General features: G+C 40.2%; 1 protein-coding gene across 7 annotated transcripts in view; it reads right to left on the bottom strand.

Annotated features, from left to right (window-relative positions):
• Nucleotides 1-1,568: 1,568 nt before the first annotated feature.
• The window catches only part of st3gal3b (ST3 beta-galactoside alpha-2,3-sialyltransferase 3b), a 47,766-nt gene continuing 27,024 nt past the window's right edge, over nt 1,569-22,310 (bottom strand). For 6 of the 7 annotated variants that reach the window (XM_046051320.1, XM_046051318.1, XM_046051321.1 and 3 more), the window contains 6 exons: nt 20,162-20,225; nt 19,974-20,069; nt 19,625-19,811; nt 10,203-10,349; nt 8,597-8,743; nt 1,569-3,599 (listed from right to left, as the gene is read on the bottom strand). In XM_046051320.1, coding sequence (XP_045907276.1) covers nt 3,510-3,599; nt 8,597-8,743; nt 10,203-10,349; nt 19,625-19,811; nt 19,974-20,069; nt 20,162-20,225 — 731 coding nt within the window. In that variant the 3' untranslated portion in view covers nt 1,569-3,509. Of the gene's footprint in view, nt 3,600-8,596; nt 8,744-9,766; nt 9,826-10,202; nt 10,350-19,624; nt 19,812-19,973; nt 20,070-20,161; nt 20,226-22,310 lie in introns of all 7 variants that reach the window. The other variant, XR_006825363.1, reaches the window with a different exon arrangement.

Genomic DNA, 22,310 nt, shown 5'->3' with positions numbered 1-22,310 from the left:
CAGCAAAAGAGGCAATTTGGATCAATTCATTGAAACTCTTCCAGCATTTGTAAAAGTCTGAAATACCCCCCCCACCCCCCCACCCCCCCCCAAAAAATGAAAAACTAAGGATCTGCTTAGTCTCAAAGTCTTAAAGACAATACTGGTGTTTTGGCATGTTTTATTTTAGCCCACTGACTACAAATTGCACATATTCTACTTTATTAATGATCATTTTCCAAAACATACAATCCTTCAAGCAGCCGCTGGTTCAAATGATTTCAGTACGCTATCTTCATTTAGCCAAATCTAAGCTGTTTGTTATACATAATCTTTCACTGTCTCCTTCATTTTTTGTCAAGTCCCATTAATATGACATGGTCCTGCGGCCGTCAGCGAGGAAAACTTACAATCTCTCCTTGCTAGTGCATTTCAAGCGTTAATGCTGAAGTGTGTGACTACTGGTTCAACCATGTAAAGCACTGTAACTTTTTAAGTGCTTCATAAATATAGTTTATTATTATTAAAGAGGTACTCCAGTTTAGCACTGCACTCAAAAGACAGATTTAAAAAGGAACGGTCATAATCGCATAATAGCAGCAAAGAAAAAAGATATCCTGACCTTTAGTCTCTAGAATGGGTCAAGCTCCAAAAACAGATTTATTAGTTGTTTTTTTTTTCACAAGCTCCCTCCAGTAACACATAAGACATTACACAACTATTCAACTCAGTAGTACTCTTCGTGAGGAGTAAACTGAACTTTGTATGCAATTGGAGGAGTGCCCCTTTAATAGTAAGCTGCCAAAAACCACTGTATTGATTAGGAATGTTGCACATCAATGCAAGACAAACGATTAGCTACCATGGATGAAGCAAAGTGTTTTTGGTCACTTCTTGCATTTAATTTGTTGCCGTTTAGTAGCCAATAATTTAAATTGTGAAAGAATACAATTGTGGTGAATATGTAGTTTGGGCTAAAACTACCAGTATGGAGCTTCAATACTTCCTCGACTGTTAGCATACACACATACACACTACACTATACCCCCCCCCGACACACACACACACGATTGGCTGCTGCTACTTTCCCATGTCAAACTCCTCGCTACAGTTTCCAGGTGATGAGGTGTAAGGCACCAAGAGCGCCTCATGATAGTGCAATGGTCAGCTGCTCATTGTACCTTCGGTCTCAGAAAAAAAGTCCCAAAAAGGGCAGAGTTTCTAAAAAGTGCTCCAGTCCTTCAAGCCCAGCGGAGCCACTCTGAGGGGACGGGGTAGGACATGCTGCTGTGTGAAAACCAATCAAAAAAGGAACATGTGATGGAGCAATGTGACAGATCCAACAAGCAGCTTACTGACAGAGTGATGGAAGTGAACCTGTGTGTGTGTGTGTGTGTGTGTGTGTGTGTGTGTGTGTGTGTGTGTGTGTGTGTGTGTGTGTGTGTGTGTATTTATAAAAAAATGTACAGTAAATATGCACTCCCAAAGAAGAATTATAAACAGAAAACAGATGTAAATCCCACTGAACTGAAAACTGTAAAAACAACAAAACTCTGCTTTGGTGAAGCAGAATTTAAATGTACCATCACTATTGTAAAGCTGTTTATCGCATTAATTTGATAAAATGACAAAAAGCACACAGATGTGACATGTTGACACATCATTTTTTGAGGGAGAATACTGAAATACTGAGAGGCATGGGGCAGAACCATCTCTGCAAAGTGCAAAGGCCTGATCAGACCATGTAATATTATGTATGTAATTTGACAATGAGCATTGCAATTATAACATCATAGAATATCTCAGTTTTAAGAAACTGTGAATGCGTCCATCGTAGAAAAGAGCACAACAGTATTGTGCTAACATAAGCTGCATTAAGGACAGAAACAACATTTAACATTAAGCCAATTAAAAAACAGATTGATCCTTCAATCCCACCACTGCTTTTGCCACAAACTTAAAAGATGATGCAGTGTCTGTAGAAAAACATGGTGGGGAATTTTGAAAAGAAACACAAATTCAAACTTTTTGCGTTTTCTCTTAACTGAACAGAAAGTAGGCTTGTGACCAAAACACTGGGACTTTGTAAAATAAATAATTAAAAGTAACCTAAAAACAACCAAAGAAATAATTATATTATATATATATATATATATATATATGTATGTGTGTGTGTGTGTGTGTGTGTGTGTGTGTGTGTGTGTGTGTGTGTGTGTGTGTGTGTGTGTGTGTGTGTGTGTGTATATATATATTTATAATCTACGATCTGAGATTTCACCATTTACTGAAGAACAAGAACATCTGCAGCAACAGGTGGTTGGAAAAGGGGATCGGACATACAGAATCTACTCTCTTTCCCCAGGACACGTTACTGTACGTCTATGCTGTAGCTGATGAAGTGGTGAAGACAATACCATGATGTGAATCAACCGAGAGGAAGAAGAATTTACAAAGACACAAAGAGGTGGAAGAGAGAGGTCGGTGTCCGAATTTAACTTCTGGGCTCACCTGCCAGAAACAACAAAAAAAAGACCAAATAAAAAGAATTAAGACCAACGAAACCACACACTTTCAATTCTGTTTAGTGTAGAGATTCTGATTACTAAAATTATCATTAAAAAGCTGAAAATTGAAAACATTTAAATAATTTATCTGTAAACTTGTTTGTTTTAATCTATTTGGTGACCTTTGGTGACATGGGGATAACTGACCACCAGATATCAGAAACACACAACCACTCTGTAGAGCCAGCTTAACAACACAACCTGGTTTATAGTCACTAATATAACTCCCTTACAGAAAAAAAACTGAGGAAATTGAAACAAAAGTCTATATATTACGACAACACTCGATTGTGAGTGTCTCAAAAGTGTCCGAGTGGCAGGTGACCCTCTTTATCTACTATCTGACTTGGCAGGTGTTCATTTTGGACCCTGGACAGATGTGAATGAATGGACAGAGGGAAGGTGGGGGATGGGGGCTGCTGCATCTTGTTAAAAAGCAATATAGAAATCTTTGATATTAACACTGAGTAAAGTGAATACATTCAGGCAGCAAAAGGAGAGAACTGCTCCCCTGTACGAGGTACATTTGGCACTGCTAATAATCAGCCCATCCCCGCACACGTTCTGTTACCGTCCTCTCTTTATTCCTTTATGTCCCTTCATCAAGTTGGCCAGCAAGTTCAGCGAAATCCTGACATGTGTATGTCAACAGGGCGGTGGGGTGGGGGGTAAGCATTGATGCGTGGGGCTGAAGAGCTTTCCTCCGACCGCCTCTTGATAAGTCCTCCCCATGACCCCCCATCCCCTGCTTCGATCAGCTGGAATCTTTGGTTCTGAAGGCACATGTGTGCATCTCTCCACAGAAAACCTCCTGTATCTTTAAAAAAAAAAAGATCTCCTTTGATATGAAAACCCCGGCAGTGTTCAGGCCACCCGGAATCTAAGGGTTCTTTTCTATCCGTTTCCCAGCTTCCTGTTTTGTAGTCCTTTGGGAAACGCAGAAGGAGACTGTAGGTGGGAGTAAACTCAGATACCGTGGGTCAGGTCTGTGATGACGTTGGCCTTCACCAGCTTGCGGAGGAACTCCTTCTCCTTGGATATGTTGTGTGTCCATGACTGTGGGGGAATTGCAAGAAAAAAAATAAACAAAACAAAACAAATAAGCCACAAGCATTATGAGAATACTTCTACATTTGCACTGCTACATAGACTTTTAGATGTTTAGGGTTTCCGTATTGTCTATATGTGTGGGTGTGCATATATGTGTAAAGTCACACTGGATCAGTTTTCCTCCCTGCTGTGCTATGAGGATTCAGTCAAGTGGGCCAACATGTAACCAGAGCCGGTGGTTCCTGTGTGGTGCTTTGGGATGCAGAGACTAAGGAACAGCCAGAGAGCAGATGAAGGAGGCAAAGGGTGGAGGAAGAAAGATACAAGAGGGAATAAGAGGAAGAAAAAAAATATGTGGAGAGCTACAGGAGGTTGGGCTGCATCTGCTCTATCCTGCTGGTTTAAGAGTCTCCTACAGATTCTAGGCCAGTCTGGGTCGAGCTTCCTACCACTACGTAAAGGATCACGACAGGACCACAAGGAACAATAAGCTACAGTTGTACTGGAATTACTTAAGAAACAGGGCTGTAAATTTTTAAGTCCAACTGATACATCAGAAGCCTGCAAGTCTTTGAGATGACAGGCTGGTGTTTGTGTTTGATTAACAGCTGAGCTAACTGGGCACACAGACACAATATAAACAACTGAGTGGTGGTAAATATAGATGGGTTTCTTGTATACAACACTACTGATTGCGCACGCAGTCAGGGGGCAAAAACGCTTTGGTAGCCGGTCAGAAGACTGTAGTCAACCACTGCAATCAACATAGATTTTGTAAGTAAGTAAGTTTGTAAGTTCTTGTTGACTCTATAATAAACTGTAATTTCAGAGTTGGATCTGTTTGTTTGTGTTTCATTTGCATATTACTCTAACATGTGCGACTTTGTGGCGAGTTAACGGCACCGGACCGGATGTTGTTCAAGTCAGCTGCTAAAAGGAAGAATGGAGAAGGAGGGAGAGAGGTGTTCTTTCCATATCTGTAAGTATTGCCATTGTAAACTTTGTGCAAACAGCAAAAATCTTTATTTAAATGTATGTGCAGAACAGTAACGTTAGTTCGATAGTCGACAGAGACTTGCTTTATTTTTTTTATTTCAGCCAGTGGCATCAAGAAATGTGATGTTTTGTAAAAACCATAGGCTACTCCTTGCTGCTGTTATGAATATGCTATTAAGTTAGTTCAAAAGTCAGAAAAGACTTGCTTTGTGTTTTATTATTTCTAAATATATCCGTAGCCTATAGCCTTCTCTACAGCATCATCTAGTCTGAGAGGCTGCAGCGTTTTTTTTTTAAGCTAATTGTTGACTCCTCAGGTTAATTATTGTTCCAGCAAAGTGGATTAATTTCTAAAATGAGCTGCTGAACAGGTTTTCCATCAATTTTAAGGATGGGATGGTGTGGGGGTTTGAGAGTAATTACTTAATGAGTAACACAGCCTAACTAATATTAGGGGGCTTTCAAACCTGAAAGTCCACACCAAGGTCCGAACTAAAGTTCATGTTTTGATACATTCGGTTAGTTTTGGTTTGGTTTCATACTGCAATTCTGCGACCGCACTAAAGGACTTTACATGAAAGACTTGCGTCCTGTCATCACCATCTATGTGGGCTGTGTCTCCCTATACCTGACATTGATTGGTTTATTAAACAGTTCAGCGGGTATCTTTGACAAGAATGAGTGAATAAAAAATGAGCATGTGCATATTTGCCACTATATTATTATTATGGCATTACTATCTGCAGCACCAACTATACTGAAGGCTAGTTCAAATTCGCAATTAAACATCCTCATTGTGCGAACATTATTACGTTGCCGACAGGAAAAGAGGAGAAGACAGCAAGCAATCCTTCTGCACCTCCATTTAAGGAGAAACCAAAGATGTATGTTGCAGTGTGCTTCTATAGTCGCCGTCTGTTTGAAAAGATGAGCTGTCACGGGAGATTTATAATTGTGTGCTTATTTCAATGCATTTCCCCATGCATTTGTTTCCGGTTGATACGTCAACTGCCAAAGTTCCTGTAAACAGTCTGAAAGTCCGAACCATCCAAAAAATGCTTTCACACCAGAAACTAACCGAACCATGGTTCAGTTTGATCCGGACCGAGACTACCTCTTTTTGTCGGACCAAATTTCGTCTGTTTGGTCCGGACCGTGGTCCGTGGGAGGTTTCACACCTGCAATTTTTGTTCAGACCAAACTGAAAAGTCTGAAGGTCCAGACCAAACGAGGTAGGTGTGAAAGCCCCCTTTAGTTAGCCTACTTTTAAGAACCATTAATGTAATAAAGTAATGTTATTACTTTTTAAAGGAGTACTAAGTAAGAAGTAACTCATTACAATTTCTGAGTAATTTGAACACTGCTGCCGCATAAACTGATTTGCCGCGAAGAGAGAATTCTGCTTTCTGCCCCCTAATTGCACACTGCACAGAAACCCGTCTATAGCTTACAAGTCCAGTACAGAAAGTGTTTTTGCTAGCAGTGATGTTGAAGAACAAGATCCATCCAAACTGTGTTATGATAGCATTTGCAGGTTTTAAGCTGTTCAATATGTTCATTCTGGCTAAGTAATCAGCTTGCTTGCTGGCATTCTAAGCGGAGTTTTCCCTGGTGAATGCTTGTTTGGTTGCTAGCAAGCTAAGGTGCAACACAAGACATGTCCTTTTTTAAAGGAGGAGGAGGATGCATTAGCTGGAAAGTTAATGTGGTTAGACATAAACTCTCAACAGCAGCTATGGCATAACACAAAAAGAGCCACAGACTGAATCGGCATCAGCCAATGACAGAACAGTGAAGACAGATCGCTTGTTGTACATGTGTTTAAAATGAAATGGCATGAAAAAAAATAGCATTCTGACAGTATATATATATATATATATATATATATATATATCAAACAGATGGGTGGCACTCTGAAAATGTAAAATATTTATTTTTCCTCGTTTGGGTTCAGATACTTTCTACAAAACAGATCTGCATGCTGTAGCAGTAAAAACATATTTAATTTGAGCTGGACCTCAAGAGTGTGCATATAGCTGTAAATGCAACACTGACATATTATCACCTGTAAAGGTGTTATGTCTAACAGCTGCTTATTTACAGATTTAGCAGACACTGAGCAGACACAGTGCAACATTAACATTAATTTGGAGTCATGTTTCTGGTCTCCTCATTCACTCTGTTTAGCTCTGCTTTCCTCTCCACTACTGAGGGAAATCTCTGGCTGTTTAGCTGTGAAATGCTCCACTGTGTTCACCAGCCACTGTGTCTGTCTGCTGACTGGTGCTGAGCAGGTACCGTATGGTGGATTTATTAGAGCTTTTGCTGGTTGAAAACAGCAGTGAGAGTGAATCAAAACAGTAAAGTTGGGGGCTGTAAAACCAAAACAATGAAAGGACACCGATAAAATGTTTGTGTCTCGTCACTACGAGTGAGTCCTTCACATACAAGTAGCCTTTTGATCCATTGTTAATATAAACATATTGATCATAGCAGCTTTAACTAAATCAATGTCAATGAGTTTGTTTAGCTCTGAGATAACATAATTGAGGACAAAAATGAAGTGTTACATACACCAGCAGGTGACCTCACTAGCACTACATTGCCTAAAGTGATGTACGTGACTTCAACTTCTATGTATCTTGTCTATCATGATTTCCGTTGCGCTTCAAAGCATCCATCCAGATGGAAAACAGGCTCTTCCTCCAAAGTAGTGGAATAATGCGCAGATAATTTCACGGTTCAGCGTTCGTGCGGTTCCAGAAAATCAAACAACCCCAGTGAGTGGCGGTGGTTAAATGTTCCAAACAAAAAAGCCAGAAGTATTCCCATTAATTAACCATGTGTGGCTGATGATTACAATGTTGATGAAGATGATGATAATAAATGCCAAAGGTTCACTGGGAGTTTAGACAAAGGTTATCATCATACTGAGCTCATGGTTTACACACATCAGCATACGAGTGACATCTTTGATTCCACTGGGTTTAAGTGTAAACACTGAGAGGAAGACGTGACGGATGGAGTGGAGAGAGATCCGTCATGAGGGCGTTTAGAAAATGATTGTTCAAACGATGCGCTAACAGTTAGCATGTTGATACAGACCGATGAAAGACCAGTGCCATTTCACTTTGGGGAATTTACAGATTTAACCTTTTGATATTTTCATTCTTCAGTTTTAGTTTTTATTTTCTTGATGAAGTTTTTACTCTGTTTCAGTGTGATTTCTTCTTTTTGTCATTTTGGTTCTGGTCTCAGTAAAGAATAAGGTGTATTAACCAGTCACTTAGATTTTAGAAATATATACAAAACTCCTGATCCAATAGAAACTGAGAGTACTGAAAGGCATCAAAGCATATTTTAACTTCAGATACAGTTATAGACATAGAAAATACAATCAATGCCACAGCCACACTGCATTACATTTTTCCCCCCTCACACCTTCACAGTTTTAACAGAACCAAAGAGCCCGCAACTAAACCTTCATATCTGAATAACCTCAACTGTCAGAGGACAAGGAGCTGATCAGCATGAGTCCTGAACAATATCCAATTAGAGCAACTCCACACATTTTGCCACAATGTTCATCAAGCTCAAAACTGTCACATCTTTGGATGCAAATACAAAATGCTGAGAGCAGTTCAGTTCATGCACAATTCATGGACTAATATTACCATCAGACTACAGAGTGAATGCTTTGTAGTGAATGTATTTTGGCCTTAGGCCAGTTTACCTCCTCCCTAACCCTCTTCCACAGGAGTGGTGGTCTCTCTCATCAGAGATTACAGTCATTTGTTTCTTCAATTATTCTTTAGTGGCCAGAGCGGTTAGGGGTAAGTCAGAAATTATTATTCTCCTTAGCACAGACAGATTGTTTCATTTAAAAATCTGGACATTAAAAAGCACCTTTACAAATGTGCCTTTTACGTTTTGATAGGCTCTCAACAAAACCCACTGATGATTTTTGTAGGGCAATAAGGGATGTACTCAGATGTTCCATAACTGACCTCTTTAATAGCAGACATCTTGACATTCTCGTAGTAGTGCAGAGGTGCATAGGGTGTGCTCATGTCGTAGCCGAAACCAGCCACTGCCACCTCATCACAGTTGTGTAGTGCCATCGTTATAGCAACTGTTCCCAAAGTTGGAATGTTCTGCAGGAAAAAACGAAATGCAGGGTGTCAGACTCTTTATTTATTTAAAAGACAGATTAATATGTATAAAAACCATGTGCAGTACTCAAATTTTTGAAAACAGTCATGGTTTTTGACACTCATGTATTTGCTTCACTCCCTCCTCTGTACCTCTGTCTTTGTTCTGTTTCACTTCTGCTAACTGGCTTTGAGCACTTGGTGATTAACTATTACCTTTAAGACATGACCCCTGCAGACCCCTGCAGCGACACAGTGATCTACAGGGTTGAACTGTGCTTCCTAACTGCCTTGGGCTGCCAGAGATCTGGGGGGTACAGGGGCTGTGTGTGTGTGTGTGTGTGTGAGAGAACAACAGAGAGGAAAAATACTGTGTGTGTTGGGGGGGGGGGACAGAAGAAAGAGTGGAGGGAGGCCCCATTTAAATCATTATCCTGATTTGCAGCCCTTAGGGTAGGTGGAGCTGAACCAGCAGCTGGCCAACCCCCTACTGCGTGTTCTAATACAGATTAATTTACACACACACACACACACACCATAAACACTAGCATAACAAATAGACCACCTCATTAATTTCCACATACATAAACAGTGATGGTCTAGAAGAAAGACAGCAACGTGTTCTAGGGAAAGAATGTGCCAAATCATAAAACTCTGCAGCCCGTATTGTATGAGACAGCCAGACAAATGACCAATGCGCGCATGTGCGTGCGCACACGCGCGCGCACACACACACACACACACACACACACACACACACACACGCCAGAAGCCCACATGTTGAACACATGTTGCAGAGCGGAGTTCATGCAGGGGTGTTCTGGTGGCCCCAGAGGGCAGAGTTGGGGTGATACACCCTCATGTCCTCTCCAATTGTAACTTCTTCCCCTCAACCAGGTACACATACACAATAGTATTTGATTTCAAATGCTCCATGATCATTACTTATGTCTTTCTGCTCTGTTCTCTAGCAGGTGGTCACCAACTAACATTTGTTTACTTTTTTCTCCCACAAAATGTTCAAACCTGATACAGCAGATGTCCAGGCAAACATGATTCTTGAGCGGAGTGCATACATCGTACGTCTATGTTGAATAAAAACAAGACAGTGCTGCAGAATTCAGACTGGATCAGGGTTGCAGCAGGTATTTTTAAAAATTATTGCAATTTCAACAATGAGAAAAGCAAAAGGCCTTAAATGACTCCAAAGACAGCAGGTTACGTAACATTTTAATTTTTCTTCAAACTTTGTAAAAATACAATTGCGCAATGCAGGGCACAATACTGCTGGCTTCAGTGTAGTGGTACTGATATGGTTATTAAAGTTTGTCCTGTTTTATAATGATAGTGTTCCTGAATCCATATTTCCATGAAAATGTGCAAATTCTAGGCAAATTTACACAATATTGGCAAAAAAAAAAATCATGATGTTTGTGAAGTGTGTGGCCTGCTTGTTGCTTACCCCTTTGCCCATTAGGCCATGGTTTAACGGCAGGCCTATGAACTGGAAGGCAGCCTCCTGGATAAAGAAGGGATTGAGGATTCTTATTTCTTTTGGCTCGCGAGGCAATTTGCGAGCCACCGGCTTCCAAAAACCCTGTGTGCCCCTCTAAGGTAATGGCAAGAAAATAAGACAGGAACGCAGACAAGAACAAGGGAGGAAAAACAGAAGATTAGTAATACTGAATTGTAATGAAAACTGGACTGTTCACATGAAAACACCACAGAGTGAACAGCCACCTGCAATTTACCATCCCAACATCAAAGTGAGATTATCCTCTGTAACGCTGACATAAAACACAGAAGCCAACCAAAAGCCAGATCCCTACTAGCACTGATTAGGGAAATGCCTTTTCTGCCTTTAATGGATGAAGTCAGGGCGAGGGGCTCGCGGGACATCAGTAATTACAGCCCCTGGTAGAAGACTCAGGCAGTGAGTGGGGGGTGCAGCTGCCGTGGACAGCTTTATAGTCGTTTTAGGGAACAGTTATTCCAATGCACCTTAACACACATTAAGTTTTTCAGTGTAGTATTTCTCATGCAGAAAAACTTAATTTTACTGTTTTACTGCATATTTAAAAAAAAAAAAAAAAAACAACAACAAAAAAACCCGTTAAAATCTGCTGCTATTGTGCTGTTAGGGAATCACAAACCCCATAATAGTCTCCCTTGTCCAGCATCCAAAGTTATATCTGGCATTTCAAAGGAAATGGTTGATATCACACATTGACCTGAGGATGTTCTGCGAGACCTCCGTGTTTTTGACACATCATCATCAGCCGCTAGAACCTCCTGAATAATATTATGTAATGTAATGCACTTGCTCAACTCATTCATACCAACAGAATAGCCGCTGAATATTAGGTACCACTGGAAACGAAAGAGTCTCTGCATCAAACAAATGAATACCTAATTTTGATTTAACAACATCTGTTGACCAATCAGTCCTCTTTACAGCATTACTTCAAATGATAAACCAAACGAACGTGCAACAAACTAGCAGTGTGTGATTGACTTGCCTGACAGTGTGACTTCCTAATAGGCATGAAGCCAACAGTCAGCAGATGTAAATTGAAATCACCTGTTCAAATAGTCAAGCCCCCGCCCCGGCCGCCTTTGATACAGCAATGCATGACTGTGTGTGTGTGTGTGTGTGTGTTTGTGTGTGTGTGTTGGCAGAGGCAGTAGCAACAAATCCGCTGGCTTTGTGGCTTGAACAGTGGCGGCTCTTTTTGAACGTGAGCCCGGCTCTGTGCCGTCGGCAAGCTGCAACAGGAACAGCAGCTCATCTCTCCTGTCAACACAGCTTGTGTTTGCCAGGAATCTATTTAGCGGGGCTGTTTGGATGTGTGTGTGTCTGTGTACGCTGAATAAAGAGAGCAATGCAGTTTTTTCTTTATTTCTAGGAAGGAGCGAAGCTAATGACACACACAACGCACACCCCTTGCTTTACACAGCAATGACCCGACAAGTACATAAGACACAAATTTCATAGGGTGGGGATCCCTTTGAAGATATTCAAACAAGTACAGGTGGCTTTGAGAAATGTAAAAGCAATTAGTATGTAAGCATTCAGGACTGTCAGGGGGGAGGGGGTTGTGGGGGCTGTTATGATTTTGGGAATGTGGTAAGTTGCTTACGTTAAAAGGTCAACTCCTCAAACCTTCACCAGTTAAGATGGACAGAAGAGGTGAAAGTTAATAACACTCCACCCTCGTTTAGCTCTAAAACTACTCCGAAGGGGATGTAAAGTGACAGCAATGAAGACTCTGTCGGTTGCTACAGGGAATGAATACTAAAACATGCAATGGCGATACAAGGTAAGTTTCAATATGATTTCACCAAGCAAAACGTGTACATCATGAGCGATAGTTGTGAAAATGCATTTAGGACTGTTAAATAACTGCACTGCAGAAGAAGTACTCAAACATCTATGTGAATGTGTACTAGTGTGTTAAGAGAAACACAGCTGAGCCAGTGGCATTTGACCATAGACAGAGCAGGAAGCTGCACTGTGGTCCTACGTTTAGTACTCAACCAAGACCTGACACACATGCTCAAAGGTGAACAGAAGTGTGTAGCTTTAGTGTTTGGGCTGTCACTGGGCTGTGGTCAGAGAGGAAATGGCTGCTTCCCCTCTGCGACAGCTTTATAGTTAAATTGGTCAGCATTATTAGATTTAAGTGTGCGCACAGGGCTGTGTACTCCAATAAAGCACCTGTTAAAACAACCATGAACTGGGAGAGTTAATTGTTTGCAATGCAAGATCGTCTGTAGAGAGCTCAACTTTATCCATTCTTATGGTCAACATATTCTTGCACTTTATACATTCTACTGGCATCATCATGATTCTATCTGCAGGTGCTGATTCTTTATTTGCACCAAGTTGGGAATTGGTACTTTTTAGAGTCTTCCAGCCAAGTCATCTTCAATAGTGATTATGCTGTACCAAGGGGGGTTGAAGAGCTATCTATACTGGAGAAGATTCCAAAATGTCCAGCACCACTGCTGCATCAAAGCACATAACCTTAAGCTTACAGGCTTAAAACAACTGCACCTCAGAGAAGCTGAGGTTAAAACTGGTTGGTAAACACTGGCTGAGGGGCTTTAAAAGTGTAACGAAAGACAAATTTGTATAATCTGCAGTAAAGCTGCTTCATATCTGAGGGGCCAGTGGTCACCTGCTACAATTAGCAGTATTTGCTAAGAACTAACTGAAGTAAACATGGTTTCCCAAACAAAGCAACAACTTGCACATGTAAATAAGAGTGAACGTGCTAAAACATTGGTGAGTCTGAAAGAGGGAACACTGAAAAAGTATTTTTGTACAACATATTTACTGTACATGTAGAGAAGATTGTAAAATTTCAATTCAAGTGTTATTGACACAAAAGGAGGTGCCGGTAATGTATCCCTGAGACTAGACTAATTCCATGAAAGCACTCAGTTTCTATGTCAGTGTTGTTAATTGCAGCAGAAGCTTTGTAAAAGCTAAGTGTATTTGTCTTGTAATTTCACAGCTGTAGGAAAGTCAGAGCTATACAAGCCATCAACAAAAGGAGCTTAAAGCACAGGATTAAAGTGAGACAATGTCAGAGGGTGAGGAGAAGAACGATTGTAAAGCAAGACCAGTGTGGGATCAAACAGATGGAATAAGCCATGAGGACTGAGATACATGGGGTTAAGAACAATGATAAAAATAAGTGCTAAAATGGAAAATGTACAGCATCTGAAAATGCAAAACTAACTTCCTTAGATCTCCCTCACGTATCTGCACTTTAGGCGCAGAAAATTTCCTGTACAACTACTACTTTCCTGTACTACTACTAAAATATCAGTAAGGTAACTATTGGTTAGTGGCGGTGAAGACTTAAATTAGGCTGGGCATAAACATGATGACCTGCATCCTTATCGCATAAATCTGAAAAAAATACACCTCAGTTGCACAAATGTAAAATGCCCAAATAAGAAACAGCTTGGTTTAGAGCCTGCATTTATGGTTTTCACTGTGGTTTGGTTTCAGCGTTGCCAATGAAACTTAACTCACCTTTAAACTTAAATGTTTCTCTGTAGTGAATGAAGCAGATGGCTTAGTTTATAGTTCCAGAGGGAGTGCAAATGTGGAGCACTGAACAGAACTGTAATATGAGGGAAAAGCAAAGAGTTTCACATCTGCTGGGTTAATAAAGATGGCTTTAAAGCCCTTTAATGTAAACAAACACAAACAAACCTGAGCTTTCTGTCGGCCACAGGTAGGAAAGCCAGACCATCATGTCACCAGATACATTGCGTGTCTAATTTCAAAGTTTTGACCTATTCTTGTGTATTCTCCAGAATAATCTCATAATAAGGTTGGAATGAGACAGATGTCCTTTCCTTCCTTGATAAGCAGCTATCACACAACTTGGCTCTATCTGGGTTCTTCGGTCTGAGGATGTGGTTGTGTTTGACGATTATGGAGAGGACAACTCAAACGCGGTGGACTGAATTCCGGAAGGTAGACTTAGAGCAATTTAGAAACAAAAACGGCGGCTCTGAACTGCTAACAATCACAATTAAGGCTGTCTGGAGGTCATTAGCACTGTGTACATGTCGGACCTTAGAGTTTACAAGTTGCAGTGTCTCACCACATAAGTGTTCCACTGAGTTTTTCCAAAGTAGTTGGTAAATGATGAGGTGCACAGCAGGGGATTACTGTTTCTGAAATCCAGAGAGGTAAAATTCTGGACAGCTTTGGTAATTTTATTCCCTTTTGTTAGCCAGGAATCTGAAGCATTCGTCAACTTGCTTTTGCTTTTCTTGACACATACCAAGACCTCTGCCCTCATTGAAGTCTCAGTGTTTTTTCTTTTTCTGGCCTCTCTTAGGTTATCCACTGTGTGAAACCCTCATCTGCACACTCCCATGACGGCAAAAATGAAAACAGTGCCAGCACATGACAGCACTGTGACCCTAAAGACCTGTATGTGGAACATGGTCTCTGGGTAGAAACAGATTGCTGCTTTGGCCCACTGGCAGGAACCTGCTGGTATCTGACTAAATTCTGGATGCCTATTATGACATGTCAAAGATCTTCTTAAACTTGCATAAGTACTTACTTACCAAACATCCATTGCATCTGAACTCAACAGTAAAGGAACCCAGAGTACAGGTCTGAGTGTTAATCATCACAGGCTAGGTAGGTGACTCATTTTTGAAACACAACCCTCATGGTAATCAGTGACATCCGGAACCTATGTTAGTCACTTGGTTCATGTTCAAAATCCATGTTTACAAGTATGTAAATGTTTATGAATGCATGTATGCATGCTACTTTGGGCTTCTGCACAGATGTTTGGGCTTTAAAAAAAAACTGCCATATAGCCACTATTACCGTCCCACAGTGAGTTCTCAGTGACAGAGTTACAATAAAGGTTTCAGGTTAAAATGACAAACTGAAAAACACAGGCCGTTACCCAGAGATTAACAATAGGAAATGCTTCATAACAATATTCTAGGAAGACTGTGTATATACTGTGAAAACAAAATTCGTCCATATATAGAACAATAAAGAATTAATCTGAAGGAGTTCATTTTGAAATTTGTCGATGAACTGAAGCTTTCTGGCATTGCCTCAGAGATGTGCAATGTTATTAAAATACTATAATCACCACAATATTTTGATACCTCTGATTAAGAGCGCCTGGCTGTATTTCTATTAAAGGAGAAGTGCTCTCTTCCTCAAATTGTCTCCATCCATCATTTATCTCTCTGGCATGTAGAGAGCAAGAAGAGCTCCTGTAAACAAACAGGAGAGATAGAACACCGACACTCCACCTTCGAACCCTGTGTTTACCACCGGCTGTATATCCTTCACTGGATCTGTTTGAAAATATCCCTGCATATACAAACAACTGCGGCTCTGTGTGTGCACGAACCGTCAGTGTGCGCCGTGCATGAGAGCAAAATCAAAAACTAGACATATGACGGGAAAGAAAAAAGATTATATCCGGAATTGTGGAAATCATGTTTGAGCACATTTGTAAACAGCGTGTAACTGTGCAATCAACCAGGCTGTTGTGTATGTGGGGGGTCAGACTTTATAGCAGAGTGACAGAGTCATAATCACACAGACCCGCGGTAATGAGGGATTAGGGAAGTAGGGAGGGTTGTGATGCTGCGGCGATGTAATTGTATATGTAGTAAAGGGCTTTCCTGATCTAGTGTCTGCAAGCCTAGGCTCTGATCAGGACCTAAGGTCCAGTTTGCAAATCTGGACTTGGTCTGATTTTTGCCCTAAAGTTTAGGAGTCTGTGCGTGTGTGACTGAGTGGGAGTTTATGAGTGTGTGTTTGTAAGAGTGTACAAAACACTAAATAACAGATTGGGAAATTGCCTCACTAATATGTATTCTGTTCCAAGCCATCCAAGACAGCGCTGTAGGCATTTGAAAAGCCACAATAGTGTAGAATAGTCGAGCACGCTGAAAACCGGCTGGATGAGTCACTTGCGGCTGCTGTGTACCACCCACTAACATTTCAAAGAAGAAGAAATACACTCGCTTTCATTACCGCAGAAGGAGAGTGAAAAGGTTTTGCATCCCTTCCAGCTGTGAGTGTGCAGGTTACACAAAGAAATCTCCCTGCTGCACCAACAGACGTAAAAGCTCCTTGTTCTAAGTCACACTACGGATCCCTCTGGGATGGACTAAATGGATACAGCAAAGGGAGGGATACTTGCTGCAACTTGGTGAGGATTTCTTGCTGCATATCCTAAAGCAGTTTTTTCGAACATTTTTTGTTCAAAGTTTTGTCCCCCGCAGCCCTGTTCAGATTGGTTTAAGTGCCACTTTTATCATTCGCCTTTAACAGAAAGGTGGCTTTATGGTATTGTTTAAAGCAATTTTTTTGTAGTTTTAGCCAAGTACGATTGTCATTTGGAGGGACAGAAACTGGACGTTAACAATTTAGGCAGTCTTAATCAACTTTACTTGACTGGGGTTGGTGGCCTGTCTTGCACATTCTACCATAGTTGAAAAGATCTATAATTATCAGCATTACACAAATTTGTAATCTTACTGACTTCTCTCCTGAACACAAGTATGTGGATATAAATGATCAAATCATGTGGTATGTGTGTACACCACAAAAATACCCAGCATCACTATCTAAACTAAATGTCTCTTGAGAGTTGTTTTCTATTGTTTAGATACCTGTTGTGTGGTAATAAGTGGAGTAGAAAAGAAAAGAGAACATTTATGAGTCACTGTGTTTAGAAATGTGTTTTCACAGAAGGCACATGTACATACACACATAAACACCTCTCAGTGTTTATGTTTCCACTGCATTAGTCTACGCTGGGTGTGAGTCAGATACAATGAAGCTAGGATAACAGTCTTTTAACAGGACTTCAGTTTCTTTCATGTTGACTTAAGACTTAAGTCCACTTTCCATAGTAAACAAATACTGTTGCCCCATGTGTTATTTTTTTTAAAAAGGTCATTGTTTCAGCCTTTGTCGCTGCTTTGATGCGGCTTATGTAGCTTGTTAGGTGCTAACACACTATATTTCATGAGACAACAAATGATTTTGATTGTATCTTTTTGTATTCTACTGAACGGATCATTTTTATTCAGCAGGAATTCAGTAAAATAACAGCAGAGGGCAAGCTGTGAATAATAACAAGCATTTAAATTGGCACATAAATGCTTTTTTTAACTGACCAACACTGCCACTCAGACTAAAAATGGTTTGGAGTCTTTTGAAATTTAATCCAATTTATTACTGTTTTTTGTGCAAAATATGTGCGATATTATATGTACGTATGTAGGTATTATATGTATGTATACGATTTTGCTGGTTGCGCGATTATTAATTTCAGTAACTACACAGGAAACATGTGCATAGATACACTGCAGATGCATTAAAGAGACAATCCATAGGTCAAATATGAGTCGACACATCTGTCAGGTCACTTCTTCCATATTATCATTAAGGCTCAGACCAAAGAGATTTTTTTTTGTTCCCTGATTTTTAACCCATGAGAAACATTCTTCCTTCCTTGGCAGATCAAAGAGGGCTGAGTCGGATGCCAGGGGCCAGATCAATTATCCCAGGCAGCCATTTCCACTGTCCTCTCCTTCTGACACACCAGAAAAATCTGGGCCCTATCAAAGGCTAAAGGGGCCAGCAGCCAGCCAGGCAAGCTATTTTCCTCCTCTTTACTTTGCTGTTACCTTCCACTGCTCATTTTCTTTTCCCCAGCTATTATCCCTTTAACCTATTTCACTTTATCCTTTAATCCAACTTCACACCATTGCTCAGTTTTAGCTTGCCAACGTATGCCTTTTCCATCCCCTATTATAACAGCGCTTTTCTCGTTATTTTTTCCCCCCATTCCCTCACTCATGACTGTGCTATTCTGACAAATGTCACCTTGTAAAACATCCAGCTGGCAGCTGCTCCCTCAAAATCTCACAGCTGTGCTGGGAAATAAAACAGGTTTCCCCAGTGCTGGGTCGCCACATTGGACAGAAGCATCCCTCACAAAGAATGATATTTAAAAAGAAAAAGGTTTAGCCATTCAGCCTGTGTACAACCTATGCCTTTAATGATGCTGTGGTGAATGCTTTTGTTTAAAACTTATGTACAGTATATTTCATATAATTAACTAAATTTGCAATGTCCGACCTTCTAGTGTTATTTTACAATACACTGCGTTAAAGTTTAATCTGTGAAACGTATGTATAATTTAAATGTAGTAATCTTAAAGTGCTATATAAAATAAAATGAAAAGAAAATAGTTTTTAGAAATCTGTAGGAAAAGTAGGAAAGATTTTATGTAAATTGGCTAAAACACGTAAAAACACTGGTATGGTAAATTGCGACAAGCTTTATTTTATTGACTCAATGAAAAGCTTTTACTAAGTACTCCCACTGTCCAGGAGTTGAATGGACAATGGGGAATCTCAAAGAGATACTACAGACTGTTCAACAAGAACAAAATGAAAGTGCTTATGAAAGCTTTTTTAGTGACAATGGATATAAAAAGGACACAAGAGCCATACAAAATGACTGCCTTCTGTAATACTTAGATAAGGAAAAGCCAGTTCCAGCATTCAGTCTGACCCTTGTGATTCAGAAGCCAATTCATAGCCTGTGTTTTAACCATGGCAATCATACGCTTCTGAAGGACACCCAAAAGATCTGTTATAAGGTAAATTCCAATTTATTAGTACGGCACCATCCTAACGTGTGAGAAAACAGTTAAAGAGGGAAGCAACATGATTCATGAGTAAGTGGAAACGTAGCATGAAGAAAATTCACTACCAGACAAAGAGGAAAAAAATACTTGTGTATGTAGTTATTGTTTTTTTCCAACTGTCCTTTCGAAAATAAACATTCAAACAATCTAAAACATCCCCATTATATAATAGAGATTAATTTTGTCCTCTTAACCCGTTTATGAAAACGGCTTACACTTCCACATGAAGGAATGTACAGAATGTGATCAGAGGTTAGATGGCTATGTTCTGCTACAAAAACACATAACTCAGATATTCAGACACATTTAGACACTCAGATAGGTAAATATTCTCTGCAGTATAATTCAGTGGGTGCAGGAAGAGGAAGTGAGCCTGATGAAACACATGCTGAATACAATTGCTCTTTTCAGTATTTGGAAAAAAATGTGGCCATATTTTTGTTTTTATAAATCAAAAAACGTGTTTCTCATTTTGAATTTTATTTGAACACCCACTTAAACGGTTTTAGATTTGTCAGGAAATCTGTTAGCTGTGAGTCACCATTGCTAGCTCTTTCAGGGTTGCGTGCGTGTTTAACATGTGCAAGAATTTCATTCTCATTCCTTAATGATTTCAAAAAAATATATATTTATGTATCCTTACCAGATTCTCCTTGAAGACCATCTGTCTGAGCCACTTGAAATCCAGAGGTTTGAAAGCAGAAAAAACAAACAGTGAGTTTTTTTCATAAAGTTCAGCCTTCTGGAAAGCTCCCTCTGGGTAGGTTATCCTCATGGTGGTTTTGGTCCCGACGTCTTTGACATAACCAGTTATTGGGGCCTCATTCAACCTGCCAGCACAAAATGTCTTAGTGGAATTTGAATGTTCCATCCTGTTTGTACTGTATTGCCTTTTACATTATATTATTATATCTTTTACACAACACTGTTGTTTTGAGTGACAAAAATCTGACATTTATATTCAGTGTTATTTTTCAATGGCGTCATCTTACCTTACTATAACATCATAGTCATCTATACGGGAGCCCAGAGACTTGTTGGAGAGGATGCCCCCGTTGCCCACAATGATGCATCTTTTACACCTGAGACTGCAGGGCAGGAGTTTCAGCAGTTGGTAAAATTAACAACTAATGGAAGGAAACAGGACTTCCTTTTGATGTTGGTGAGTAGCAATAATTACCTGTCCAGCTCCTTTCCAAGTCCATAATATTTTGTGGCAGTTAAAATACTGTCTATGATTCTTTCTGCGGAGGAAAAACAAGAACAATGAGAGCACAATTAAAGATACATTACACTGCAGTACACAACATGATAAGGCTGAATGATTTTGAAATTGCGATTATTTTGACTGATATTACAATATGATTTGCGATACTAGAGGGAATGATAATCATTTCATCATTATTCTCATTTTCATTGAAAAACATATTAATGTATTATGGTGTGATTTTTGCGGGGATTTGTACCAAAACAAGATGTTTTTGTAAGTCTCTAGAATATGATGTGTAGGACAGGACTCAGCCTCACGACAATATTTAATTTAAAATGGTATTTTGACACACGCATCACCTTTATCAAATACTGCGCCTCCTGCAGTTTGAAAATTTCAGTAGGCCATTTTGTGATCTCGATATAATTTCAAATAATTGTTCAGCCCTACAATATGATATAAAAATATACTTCTTACGTGATCATACTAAACATAGTTGTGTTTCCCAGAGAAGCAGAGCATAACAACACAGGGGTGGATTATTACTTTCTTGGCAATGAATGAGATACTGGATACATACAACTAGTTTCAAATTCGCTACATACATACGGTATCTCATAATGTGACAGTGGAAAATGCAGTACCATCGTCAGGTCAGTAACTTTAAGCGTTCACCCCTTATGGAGCAGTGCATCAGCTTAACATCACAGATGAAGGGATGTTCTCTAATAATGAAAATGAAATATTTGAAAAGTCATAACGGAGGGTGTTCCCTCTTGAAAAGATTAACAAGCTGCCAAGGACTTCAACATACATACACTAGAGATAAAGCAGTCTAGGTGGTCTTAAGACAGTCGGAGGAGAGAACACCTCTCTCTGTTTACTCAGTCACAGATAAGGAGTGACCAATCAGCCCCCAGAAATAGTGGCGATGGGATTATGGAGGGAAAAAAGCTGTTGTGTTCCTGAAAGGAGTGGATCTGGGAGATACAGACATACAGGGTTTCAGGATGGTATGCGTGTGTATGTAGAAACTCTCCCATAAAAGCACTCAGAGAGGAATGCTGTTTTCAAACAAGCACATTCTCCTAGTTAAGTAGGCTCATCTCCCTGCGTGGCTAGCACCCCTCCGATCGCAGGGTGAGAAACTGGGATGTTTAGCCATAGCGCACATTCCTACCATGTTCTACAGGGCATTCTGCTGGAGTCAGTCTCAAAGGCCTTAGATGTTACATATATTTCTCTCTTCTCCTGACCATTTTTAGGCCTCACATACTTGTAATACACCCGTCATAACATCCCAAATGTGCAGATTTCATAACAGTTGTTGCTATCTTTGATTCACATTTGTAGTAATGTGGAAGCACCATAGAAGGACTTCTTGGACTTAACTATTATGATGGCAGTTAATCAGCTTTCCCTTATTTGCATCCTGCCTGGGGGGAAAAAAGTCACATTGCTAAAAATGAGAGACATTTTCATTGCCCCCTCTACTTCACTTAATATAATCATCATATAGCACATAGTTTGCCAAGGGAGGGAGCAAGAGAAACAACAAAAGTGAGAGTAAAGTGAGAGTGAGAACAAGAGAGTTTAGACTGGGGCCTCAAAGCAGTTTGTAAGACATATTACAGCCCCATTCACCCTGGCTAACGATCCTAATGATTAACCTGCTGAGGAGAGGCGAGCGGAGCAACGGCCCATTGTTTGGATGTGGTGTCGATGTCTGGCGTCAAGCATCACCCCGAGCAGCATAAACACATGGCCAAGGACCACACCTGGATCCAAGCGGGTGAAAAGTGAAAAATCACAATGGGCAGGACTCTCTTCCAGAGGACGACATGGAAGCTAATTGTTATAAGTACCCGGGGTAAACACTTCAGCAAAGTATGTCTTATGGTAGAGCCAAAGACGGCCAAAGACGAATGGCTGTAGGTTCAGACAGTGGTCCAACATGGAACTCTTGAAATGACAAAAATCTTTGCTGGTAACATAGGGGAATGGCGGAAGAATCACATAACACATAAACAGACACATTGTTGGGAAGAGTGTAGCCTAAACAATATAGAGCATCATGTGACGAGAGAGTGCTGTTTATTAGGCCTGCACATTAGTAGGC

The sequence above is a fragment of the Micropterus dolomieu genome, linkage group LG06 (genome assembly GCF_021292245.1).
Source record: "Micropterus dolomieu isolate WLL.071019.BEF.003 ecotype Adirondacks linkage group LG06, ASM2129224v1, whole genome shotgun sequence".
Lineage (NCBI taxonomy): Eukaryota > Metazoa > Chordata > Actinopteri > Centrarchiformes > Centrarchidae > Micropterus > Micropterus dolomieu.
Note: the sequence above shows the minus strand (reverse complement) of the source record. Positions and strands in the feature narration are given on the sequence as shown.